At 38.5% G+C, this 13,086-nt stretch overlaps 1 protein-coding gene across 1 annotated transcript in view; it reads right to left on the reverse strand.

Annotated features, from left to right (window-relative positions):
• The window catches only part of MDFIC2 (MyoD family inhibitor domain containing 2), a 99,957-nt gene extending 87,221 nt beyond the window's left edge, over positions 1–12,736 (reverse strand). The window contains exons 1-2 of the mRNA XM_060023788.1: positions 12,643–12,736; positions 11,977–12,064 (exon numbers count right to left, since the gene is read on the reverse strand). Coding sequence (XP_059879771.1) covers positions 11,977–12,064 — 88 coding nt within the window. The 5' untranslated portion in view covers positions 12,643–12,736. The remainder of the gene's footprint in view (positions 1–11,976; positions 12,065–12,642) is intronic.
• Between the last annotated feature and the right edge of the window lie 350 nt (positions 12,737–13,086).

Genomic DNA, 13,086 nt, shown 5'->3' on the forward strand with positions numbered 1-13,086 from the left:
TTTATAGCCCAGCCACATCCCCGATTTTTCTGAATTGTAGATGTGTTCTTTCTTATATCATATATCACTTCTGAATATCATATCATCTTTGGAATTTACTTACGTATTCTTTCATTTATTCATATCATTTTTGAGCATCTGCTCTGTTCCAGGGGCTATCTGGATGCTCAAATATAGAAGTAAGTAAGCTGGATACACCCATGCCCTTGAGCAATTAGCAACCTAATACTTAACATTTCTGCTTTATTAAATCTGGTGGCTTATGGTGAAGTTTCCTTAACTACTACCGGCCTCTGCAATATCCCATATACACTGATTGTGGGCACCTAGAGTGTTATTTATGTCTGATTCTCTCCTAAGAAGCTACTATGTTGTCTTACAAAGAGAAGAAAGTCAATAAATGTATTGTTAGAAGGCCAGAGAGAAGGATGGAATAAAATATTTTGTTCCATATACATATGTGTTATATATAACTATGTATATTATATGTATGTAATATATAATTATATATATAATTTTTAGCCATGTAACTTTTCCCTGTTCAGGGTTTTTACAAATTAAATTTGATTTCCAATTAGCATTGTTAACCTGTGAAGTGAGGAGAACAAGTTATTTCTCTGAGCTGCTAGGGGCCTACAAGACAAGACTGATGTCCTTAAGTAAAACTGAAGCAACGAGTACATTCTTCTATTAGAGAGGAAGTGATGAATTGAGTTTAGAACTCAGACTTCGTAATTTGTCCTAGAATCCAGAGGCCTGAGGGTAGCTTCTTAATTAATGGTTGTTGGCCTACAGAATTTAGAGGTTTAACAGTATATTGGACACCCCAGTGTATTCATGACCTATGAATATATTTTGCCTCCAAGTTGTGTTGTTATTTTTTCTTTTAAAGTCCTTAATGCAGTTTTCCCTCTTCACTAAATAAGTCATTCACATTAGAATTTTCCCTGGAAAAATGAACTCCCTTACTATTTATTAAGTATCTTTATCTCTTCATGTTATAGTTTTTCCTCATTTTAAAATATGGACATCAGTTGTTTTTCTTTTCTTTTTTCTTTTAAGAAAAAAGGCTGGGTAATAAATTAAAGAATATTTACAAAAAGTTCTTTTCTTTTAAGAGGTTATGTAAGAAATCTAAGTTAATATTTTTAAATGAATCCTGTTTTCAAGGGAATCTTCAGTGCAGTTGTTTTAGCTGAAATCTGCTAAATCCATTAAAAATATAGCAAACCAACAAGCTCTGTTTTAATCTTAAGAGAAATCTTTATCTAAGGAATTAGGTATACCCGTATGGTTTGGTGTGTGAGAGATTGATACTGAAAAGTTCCATCCAAATTGGTTGTGCACATTGTACTATATTTCATATAAAGTTGAAAAGCTTGCTCTTGTCTGAGTCCTCTGGCACACAGGATGTGTTGTTGATATTTTGTTTCTCCAACTGAATTATAAGTTCCTTGGGCACAAGAATCATGACATATTATTTGTGTTAAGTCTTTGCGTTTCAGGAAATCAAAACATTCGTTGATTTGGTTTACTTAATTGTATATTATTGTATAAAACAAATGCCTCTTTTATGGTATGAATACTTTGTCTTATCAATCTGAGTTTTCATATAGTGGTCTAAGAAATTAGTTTTAAGACACTGTAGAGTGGAATCTTTCTTTTTTTTGTTGAATGTAGATGGAATATAATTTTTGATGAATTTTTTCTTCAAAGAGTTTATTTATAGAAACTTTACATATTTTAATGAAATTTACATTCAGGATGTTTTAGTGTTGACATATATCTTTTGTCAACTCTGGGAGAAATTTGGTTTCCAGTCTATAATGCTGAATATTCTAAATATAATAAAGAAAATAAAATCAGCAAATGAAGGAGGTAAAATGCAGATTTTCCTCTCCTATTGTCAGTTGTTTGAGAGTAGACATCATGAAGCACCTTTCTTACCTTCTGCAAGGTAGCTGTTTCTTTTCAAATCCATAGTACTGTGGAAATTCAGCTCAAGAGGAGAAATTGCCTGATGCCTTATTTAATTCTACACCTCTAGGAGTTATCCCTTCTCTTTTTTCTTGAAGTTATACGCTGGCAAAACTACTGTCATTGCCCTTGCTTTTTGTCTTTGCTGCTCATTTACATTTCGACAGGCTTAAATAATGGCTAAAATGGTTGAAGTGATTTATGTCTGTAGACTGATGTCTTCATTTCCTCTCTTCACATTCCTTTTTGTACTAATGGTCTGGTGCACACCTAGCGCAGGTACGTTTTATTAGAGAGTATATTCCCTCTAAATGCTGTTCCTGAGCTGAAAGAAATGGGCCATAATCATATAAAAATAAAGTATCTCTTTGTGGAATTTACAAGAAATGGAATGTCCTTATTCCTGAGCCATAGAACATAGGGGACTTTTTCTCTCCCTATAAGATTTCTCTTTATACTAATGTTGATTAAGTGAATCACACCAACAGCTGTGACATAGAGGAAAAGGAGTCTCCTGAAAAATCTCAGTTGAAACATGTAAATCTCTTGAACTTTCTAGTTAGCTACAACTTTCATTTTCCTGTTGAGACAGGAAAGATTGGTTCACAGTTTCTACAGATGGCTTCACTCCTAGTTCATAAAATTGCAGTTAATAATGGTGAGCTAAGATCATTCTGGATTTGATGTACTGCCCTATCATCATTGAAAGAGAGTGTTTAAATCTGCTATTTAATAACTTATAGGGACTTTGCACTGATTAATTCATCTGGTTATAGTCTCAAGGCTGACATGGCATCTTGTAGGCCTTCCATTCCATTGGGATCAACATCATCATTTTATAAGAAATGAACTTACCACTTTATAGGCTTAGTTGGAAAGAAAGTTCAACCGTCAGCTGTAGGATGTGCCGTGTGAATTTAATTTGTTGACCTGTGAGAACACAGATCTCATCTTTTACTGGACCTTCTCAACATAAAAGAAGGTTATCAGAGAAACAAAATGATTCTGACTTTTGAACTTCGGTAGAAGGCCAATACATTTAAAGTAAATACTCTCCTTCCTGAAATGTTCAGTGTTCCATCAGCAGCACATGTCAGGTTCTTAAGAAAATACTATCCCTGTGGAGCAAAGCACTGAAAATCGTGGGTACTGTCTCTTAGAGTAGACATTATTTGGAAGCCACACAGCATCTGTTCTCCTTTCATTCTGGTGCTAGCATACTGAATTTCATCCGAAGAAGCATCTCTCCCCCGTTACGCGTAGCCTTGAGGTGCTGTCAGTCACGGTTTCCTGCCCTACCTAGCCAGGATGGGGACTCATGGACAAATCTGTTGAGCTTTCTTCCTTGAGATTTGGAGTCTTGAGTACAGGGGGATGAGAGGACAGAAAAATTATGTGGAGCTAATGTTTTAGGAGTGGTGACCTGAATGTATTGTTAAATCTTGCTATCTGGATCACCAGAGCTAGATTACTTCCTGTCCATCCTGGACCTGAATTTTCCTTGTAGACTGCAAACTGACTCCCAGCCTTCCAATAAATACCACTTTTCATTAATTTAACTAGAAAAATTATCTATTACTTTCCTCTCAAAAACTATGTGATGATTAATTTTATGTGTCAACTTGGCTGGGCTAAGGGATATCCAGGGAGCTGGTAGAACATTATTTATGGGTGTGTACATGAAGTTATTTCAGGGAATAGATGGGCCCTTGAATTGATAGTCTGATTAGAGAATATCTCTTTCCAGAGTGGGTTAAGGGATAAGTAGAACAAAAAGAAAGAGGAAGGGCATATTTTCTGTCTCCACTGGAGCTAGGACATCCACCTCCTGCCCTTGGACATCTGCACCCGTAGTTCTCTGAACTTCTTACTTGGACCAGGATTTACACCACTGGGTCTCAGAACTTGGGGCTTGGCCTGAAACTACTCCACCTGCTTTCCTGAGCCTCCAGCTTCCAGACAGCAGATCGTGGGACTGCTCAGCCTCCATAATTGTATAAACAAGTGCCTCATAATAAATCCTTTATTATCTATCTATCCATCCATTCACCTTTCTTCTATCTGTCTATCTATCAACCTAGCCTATTGGTTCTGATTCTCTGGAGAACTAATACAAACTATTAAAGCTTCATTTTATCATTGTTAGATCTTGAAAGTAGTATGTTATCCTTTCATAGTCCTTTACCTAATTTTTTTTGAGAATAAAATGCAGTGGGTATATTTTACTACAAGATAAAATATATCTCTAGTAGGCATTTCCAGGGTAAAGAGTTCATTGGAATCCAAGATGCTGACTGACCAAGGTCTCTGAAAGGCTTGAAGCTCGGTTCCTGGGCAAACTCCCCACACTCATCAAATGCCAACCTTCCTTTGGGTCAAGATGCTCCAGCCCTTCTTGTTTTTGTTCACTTCCTGGAACATGATGTGTTCTTTCCTGCCTTGAAAGAAATTGTGTTTCTACTTGAAATTGTATCTCATTTCCTGTGCTCTCCCATCGGTAGATGCTTTCTCAATCTTCGGGTCTAAAGCAAAATCTCTAGCCAGCTTTCCCTGTCAGCGTTACTTAAACTGGGCACTGATCTCATATATCCTCTTGCCCAATTGATAATCTTCATGGGGATTATCTTCAGCATTTCACACTTAACTTGACCCACCCAGATCTTCTGATTCTCCCATCTCCAGCCAGTTTTTCTCTTATTCTTCATGCAGCATTACCATCATGCAGTGTCTCAAGCCAGGAGTCAGCCTTGCCTCCTTTCTTTCTGTCGGCCCACACCAGGGCACCAGCCAGTTCAGTTGGCTCTACCTCCAAAATAGGTCCCGAATCCTATTCTACCTCTCTCACCTTCACAGTTTTATCCTATCCCACTTACTATCTTTTGCTTGGTTAACTGCAGTGTCTTCTGTTTTATTTCCGAGTACACTCTTTACCACATCCAATATAAATGAGTCCTTTTATTCCCCTGCTTAGAATCTGCAGTGGCTTCTAATTCAAATTAAGGAAAAACACCTGAATTCCTGACTGCGACCAGCAAGGTTCTACATTATTTGCAACTTGAGCCCTTTTTTTCCCCCTTTCCCTTCCTTACTCCCTCATTTCCTTTTTTTCTTCCTTCCCTTTCTTCCTCCTTCCTTCCTTCCCATCCAGCCATTCTGAGCCATACTGTCTTTAAACAGGATCTTTTTCCTGTCAGAATGCTCTTCCCAGATTTTTGCACAGCTGGCTTCTTCTTGTCAATTAAGTCTCCACTCAAATCTCTCTCCTTCAGAACTTTTCTGACCACTGATTCTCAAGGACAGTTCCCCACAGCAATTTCTATCACATCATCTTGTTTTAAAGCTTCAAAACAATTACCCTGTGAAATTATCTTGTGCTTATTTTACTTCTTTATATGACTTGCAAGGACATATTTTCACATATAATTTCTCCTTTCAGCTCTGGTTAAAAACAGCACAACACTCTATTTGACTATTACCTTCTCCTTACCTGTATTTTGGTTATTAGGTAACACATTTTCACAAGTTCATGGAGACCTCAGAAACAAGAGCTAATGATTCTGTTTCCTGTGTGTACATAGTAAAAGGAAACTAAGATATGCTATTGGTGGAAATTAACAATTTAAAATAGGCGTTAATGTGGCTTAATTTTTAAGCTAGACACAAAAAAGTAGCCCTTCTAAAAATGAAAATTATCTGAATGAGCGAATTAGCATGGATTAATATTTAGTCATTATAATAAAGCACTGAAATACATGAGTTCCTTGAGTGCAAAACCTGTGGCGTTTTCATTTTTTTGACATCTTTGTTTCTTCGCCTAATATGTTATCTGTGAGTTCAAGAGGAGCCTCATCAAAAGCTTGTGGAATTGTATAAAGTATGCATTTTGGAATTGTCTTAATGCTCAAGATCTGAAATTATTTTTCTGAGCAAATGAAGTGAACTGTCTTCACTTGGAATTAAGGGAAGTTGCGTGAATTTATGAATGTCAATAAATGTAAGATTTATACTTTCTCTATCTCATTTGCAAACAAACCTTAATCAAGAATGAACTGGGGGCTTCCCTGGTGGCGCAGTGGTTGAGGGTCCGCCTGCCGATGCAGGGGACACGGGTTCGTGCCCCGGTCCGGGAAGATCCCACATGCCGCGGAGCAGCTGGGCCCGTGAGCCATGGCCGCTGAGCCTGCGCGTCCGGAGCCTATTGCTCCGCGGCGGGAGAGGCCACAGCAGTGAGAGGCCCACGTACCGCAAAAAAAAATTTAAAAAAAGAGTGAGCTGGGATTTTTGTGTTATGGATTTGAGGTTTTGCATTATATTGAGAAGGAAATTTGTGTAACATGGCTTTTTGGACCTCTCGGATGTTTTCCAGTATCTTGGAATATTAGTCTCTAATACTGCTGAATTTTGATTAAATAATAACCACTGTATTCAAGATGCCAACTCATTGGTGACTTGACTCCTCTACATCAATACTAAATAAGTTTAGGGAAGTTTCCTTTAAAATATCTCTAAATAATAATTTTGAAATCACCAAACATGGTAGTCACCATGTGACTGCTTACAGAAAAGGATCTGTAGTTTGTTCAGAGTTACTACAGAATTCTCATCTCCCAGGCTCTTTTCTTCCTGGCATTTTTGGAAAGTGAGAGAAAGCTTATTCATTGCCCTCTCCCTGTGCCCAGCCCCTGGCCATTTTTTAAAAATCAAGTATTTTCTATAATATGAATTTTCCCTCTGGGGCCCACCCAGTGTAGCAGGTATGGGACCGAGTCAGCATCAGGTTAGAAGATTATAAAACTATGCTTCATACATTGAGGGCACACTTGTAACTTGGGATAATTTTATTCTTCCCTCTATTTATTACACTCATAAAGAGACTGCTCCACTAAAACCGTTACAGAGAGCTAGTCTTCTGAAGGGCAAACAGTTTTATTTCGATCTTCTTAACTTCACATTTTGTAGGTCACACCAATGTTTTGACTTTGTGTGTATATATATATATATTTATGGAAAATCAGTTTTTAGGAAATTGTACTAGATTTTGTTAAGAGATACAAGCTCTTAGAACAGAAGTTACACACTGGTAGCCCATGGGCTGAAATAGACTCACAGAACCTGGTTTCATTTGTTCTGCATGGCTCTTTCTTGAAAGTGTTGTTTGTTGTTGTTAATTGTTATTATTTAACCTTTAGAAATCGGGAGATTTCATATAGAAATCCACTTTCTCCTGAAAATTCAGGAGACACTCTAAGAAATCGTGTGCAGCTCAAACACTGGTGATGCTGTGATTTTTAAACTGCAAATGGCAACAATTTAAAGGCTTCCATCCCTTCATTCTGATGTTTCTCTTCTCCATCAAATAGTGTAAGGAACGAGCACTGAAATGCTTACCCAGAATGCTCCCTGGTTTAATGGGGTGTTACATGCCATCTTACTCCACCTGTAATTTCCCCCCCAGTTTCTATGTTATATCAGTTTTTCCTTTGTAACCTTTTTCACGTTTGGGCCTATTTTCTTCTCCTTGTTATGACTTTCATGCTGGTCGTGTTGTCCTCACTTCAGGGCTACTGAATGCATTGCTCTCTTAGCCATCAACATCCCCCTTGCCTTAAAGTTTCCTCTGCCTGCCTCATCCCACTTTGCACTCCAGTTACAGATTTAAATGACGCAGATTTAAATCACGCAGCCTGTGATTTGCACCCAGCATTACTCCTCTTCACCTGTGCAAATAGAGGATGACCACCTTCAAGACTGGCCTTTCTAGACCACTTTGGTGCACAGTTACACAGTACAGTTCATCTTGCCTGGTGCATATTTCACAATCATATTTTGTTTCTCTGATTGTCTTAAAACAGGGTTTCCCCAAGTATGGTCCCTGAACATGTTACTTCATGTTAACTTGCTCTTAAGCATTTATTTCTGGCCTCCACCTATATCCTCCTGAATTCCTTAAGTTGGGACCCAGGAATTTGATCAATCTAAAATTTGAGAAGTCAGGAATTTAAAGGCAAGATGACAAATAATGGTACAAGATTGCCAGGTAGTTTGATAGAAGGTAAAATAGGATTCAGTTAACTTGACTCCGAGTGCATTTTCAGGTTTATTGGTGTGTTTCTTAAACGCTATTTACCCTAATTGTTAGTAAAAGCTCTGGATGTTGCTTTAAGCAGCTCTTTGACACCATTGCCGAGGCCATCAGGCCCATGGTGCATAGGAGAGAAAGTAGAAGGCAAATAAGAACCTCTTCACCTTTCAGGGGAAAGCAGGACAATTAGATAAAATTCCTGAGTGCAGGACTGTGTTTCTGTCCTTCTTTCATTTTTTAAAATTGTTCTGTGTTATGCTCATGCCTTGTCTCCAGTGATACCGCTGTTAATAAATGTTGACTCGAACTGGATAAATTGAATGTTTGAAGATGAGAAGTTAGAGTATCAGTACTCAGGTTGGCAGTGATGGTGCTAACTCCTGTTGGTCCCATGCTCACTCTGAGGTCAGGTGCTGTGCTCAGTGGTTTATGTAGATTATGCCAGTGAGTGCTTGCTGCAACCCTAATAGGGCAGTGCTGTGATTCCCTATGTTTTAAACATGGCCAGTATTCAGCTGGAATTGCAGAGGGAGGCAAGAGGCACTGTGATGGGAGAAGCAATTACTTTTGCTATTCATGAAAAAACCTTTTGAACCACTTTCAAGTGTCTTCAGTCAGTCCTCCCTATCTATGGGTTCTGCAGCTGTGGATACAGGGGGCTGACTGTACCATGCCATTTTGTGTAAGAGACTTGAGCATCCTTGGATTTTGGTATCTGCAAAAGGTCCTGGAACCAATCCTCCTGCAGATACCGAGGGATGACTGTATTTCTTTTTCTTTTTTAAGGGGGATGGGGTTTGATAAATTTCAAATACTGATAACTGTTGGAGAAGGCATTGTGACAAAGTGGTTTAAGGCAAAGAACAGAATTTGGAAGATTTGGGTTCAAGGTTCAGTTTGCCACTTAACAGCTCTGTCAGTTTGAGCAAGATCTAGTTTCTCTGAGCCTCGGTCTTTTAATCTGTAAAATGAGACAATACTACTGCACACCAAATGGTTGTAGGGACCATGGGAAGGAATTTATATAAAATGCTGTGAGAGAAACAATGGCAGGAATGACTGAAGTGTCACGAAGGACCTCCGTGTTTGCTGTCCATGCTGAACTTCGGCTGAACACTCAAAAATAAAGCTGCTGAGTAGTTGCTGAATTGCCAAAAGGAAACAGTAATGCTGAGACCTGGACTTTCTTTGGACTAAGGAAACCCTACCTTTCCCTAGTAAGGGATGAGACGTGCTTGATAACCCAGTTGTATATATGGAACATATTTACCCTCCAATCCAAATCTTTGGTAAACAACTTGCCTAAGCCTGCATGAACTTCCTCCTTTTTTCCATAAAACCCCCTGCCTGTTTTCCTCTGTTGAGACACTATTCTGGGTTCCTCCGGAATCTGTGATTCCCCAAATTGCAATTCTAAGATCCCAAATAAACTGCCTCTTTGCGTCTTTATAGAGGTCCTTTCTGTTGACAAAGCTATTAAAATATACAGTGCTGGTACTAGTGCAGATTGTTCCAAGTGTGAACCAGGATCTCAAAAAAAACATTATATTATTTTGAATCATGCTTTAAAGAGAAAGAAAAGACACAACAGTAATGAGATCTCTCTCCCGTAATTTCACAAGTAGGTGTTACAGTCCTTGGCTGAGGAATCTGCAGCTCAGAGAGGTTGAGCAACACGGCACAGCCAAACAGCCAGTAAACAGCCGAGCTGAAGTTTTAAACCTTCACCTGCCTGACTTTAAATCCTCTGCTCTTTCCATTGCACCAGGTTGCTTTAAAAAGAAAAAAAGGGCTTCCCTGGTGGCGCAGTGGTTGAGAGTCTGCCTGCCGATGCAGGGGACACGGGTTCGTGCCCCGGTCCGGGAAGATCCCACGTGCCACGGAGCGGCTGGGCCCATGAGCCATGGCCAATGAGCCTGCGCATCCGGAGCCTGTGCTCCACAACGGGAGAGGCCACAACAGTGAGAGGCCCGCGTACCCCAAAAAAAAAGAAAAAAAAGCCAACATAGATCCTTTTTCTTAACATTAAAACAAACAAAAAAAGACATTTATGTTCAAAAACTAACTCATCCTGGTAATTCCCAATTAAGATGTTGTCATCTTGCATCTGGCTGGAATCCCTTTTATGATACAGTAAACATAATTTGAGTGTAGCTTAAGTGAAGTGTCCAAATGGGCTAAAACAGGTCACCTAGGAAGTTAGATTTTGTAGATTATAAAAATTTAATCCTAAATTGTACTTAATGGAGACAATTTTTTAAAATGGAAATTCTTCAGGAAGCAAATGACTGGTATATCAATTTTTGTCATTATTTCTCTATGAGACATCTATAGCATGGGCAATTGAAGCAAAAGAAATAAGATAAACGACACTCTAAGTCACAGTGAAGAACTTCTCTGTCTTTGCGGGCTTGGTCTTCTCAAGAAAAACACAGAGGGATCTTTGGCCTGAGTTCAGTTTTTTTACTTCTATATTGTTTTTTTAAAGATTCTATTTAAAAGATTGTTTAATAAAAAGAAGTTAGAGAATTTCTTAGCTCTGTGGCTTTTTGAAGGGAATGATTCTGAGAATACATGTCTGTACCCACTTTTATCCTGAAATAAAGTCTTCACTGGAGATGAGTTCCAGCTATTAAATTTGATTATGGGGCCCTGGGGCAGAAGGATAATCTTTTTTTAAAAAAGTGAACAGTTAAAAAACGAGGATGGGGGTAAAGCAGGATTAAGAATAAGAGTGGATAGAAGAGTACGTGTGAAGGTGGAGGTGTTGATTTAAACACTTTAGGAAAACTTTCTGAGCACAGATCATGTCCTGACAAGTAACTTAAACATCTTTTCTATGAAACAGTGTGTAAGGTGGTAGTTCAGTTTATCTGCTATGGAGTCACATAGTCTGGGATCAAATCCCCGCTCTGTTACTTCCTAATTTTGTAATTTTAGGCAATTTACTTAAACTCTTTGAGACTCTATTTTCTTACCTGAATATTAGGAGCGATTAATGCTTCCTAGGGTTGTTGTGATGATTCAGCATAATCACTAATGCACATTGTCATCGTGTTTGATGTCATGATTATTATTATTATTATTGGTGTTGTAGAACTTACTTGACATATATATTAAAGTCTCCTGTGACCTTAGAAAACAATTTTGAGGCATGGCAACTACTTAAGAGCCGTCTTTTAACAACAGAATAGATTCAGGAAATGAAGTAAAAGACACAACTTATCTATTTAGATAGAATATCAAGTTGGTTTCCTTTTAAAGATGTTCATAAGAAGATTAAAGACATTAAAGATGTTCATAAAAGGAAAAGATTATGAAACCAAACCTTCTAGTAAATAATCATGAGTTTACACGTATTTTAGAAAGTTCACATATTTGTACTTCTCCTAGGAGGACATATCGATTTGTGTGTGTATTTCAAGCAAGCATCTTAAGCACGTCGTGCTTGTGGCTGACAGTGCTCTCCCGGGGGAAGGTGGCTTCTGTAATTGCAGTGAATGGCAATTCTATTTGTAGACATGACTTCCTACAGCCTGCACTCCTTTCTGTGATTATTATTTAAAAAATACTTGTCCTCAAATTATTTCATCTTCCTGGCTACAAGGGAGAAAATTCTCCAGCACAACAAGAACCTCACAGGTAACGTGTATTTGAATTGAAAATGTATATCCTCTTACCCATAAAGTCATCTGAGTGACCTCTGCAGTCTAAGGAATACAAAAAGCATTTCAATACTAAACACCCTCAAACTACCACTTAGGTCAAAAAAAGAAAGAAAGAAAGAAAGAAAATCAGAAGTATTAATGTCATTTGAAATGCTGGGACATTTTTCTTCTTTCTTCCACACTCTTTTTTGCTTATAAACAAAAGCACAATTCTCACATTGATAGAAAATCAACAGCAAGAGGACTTACCTTCCTTCAACCAAGAAATGTTATTTTTGTCATTTTCAAAATGCTCAGCTGTTCTGACTTTTATCTTTTCCAGCTCAGTTTCTGACATCTAAGTGGAAACAGAATTGGTTATATAAAAAATTCATTAAGAGCCCAAATTTATAACATGGAGCCTTATATTTAGAGACAACTCTCATATTATAGGAACATTTTATCTCTGTAGTTTTTCAGCTCCCTGTCTAACGTTAAGTCTTACATTTTATCCATGTATAGTATTTTACAACACTGACATTGAAAACGAAACTTTAGATGATATTTCACTTTTCAGCAGTCTAGCTTGCTGTGAGCTCTGATTTCTGAATACGAAAGAAAAACAGGTGAACAAGTAGCCCCAGATTTGTCAAAACCCAAACATTCAGTGGCTGTTTTAATGCATTTCTTAATAGCCTAGAGAAAAGCATGCTGCAAGGTGACGTGCAAAGCTAGAAAGACTAATAAACACCAAAGGACTTTTCAGCAATGTGCTGGGTAGAATGAGAACCTTATGACCTCAGCCAGGCCAAGCTGAGCTTCCTGAAGGTGTTGAGACCTATTAGGTATTCTCAGTACATTGCACTTGACTTCCTCCATGGCTTGGTTGCAGTGAGCTAGGATGCCCCACTTGCATCAGCACCTCGATGTACTTACCTGTTTGTTCCTAAGGGAGGAGGCCCAAGGCGTGGGACGGGGGAGCAGCGTGCCGATGCTCTGGGCAGCCTCCCTTCTTGTCTCTCAATGTCCAGCATTCCTCTGCCCTGCCAGAAGTGAGCGAAGAAGCAAATACGCTCCCTCCCTGGGTGGTGCTAGATTTGTATTGCTGCCAGAAGCATCCAACTTGCGGCTGAGAGGGTTTTTTTTTTTAAGGTAATGTAAAGCCTGTGGTTCAAAACAATAAAAACCTTCTCCAGGCCAGCACTTATTTAAAATGACACTCTGCAAGATAGGGTGAGAAGAATGAACTCTTTTCAAATGGACGGAGTTTCTCCAGTCTCCTTCTTTCCACACCCGCCATTCATCACTTACAGTTAATATTAAGGATGTGGAAAGAAGAGATTGAAAAATATACGTAGGCTATTTGTGTTAAAAGAAAAG

This window comes from Delphinus delphis, chromosome 10 (genome assembly GCF_949987515.2).
Source record: "Delphinus delphis chromosome 10, mDelDel1.2, whole genome shotgun sequence".
NCBI classification, from domain to species: Eukaryota; Metazoa; Chordata; class Mammalia; order Artiodactyla; family Delphinidae; genus Delphinus; species Delphinus delphis.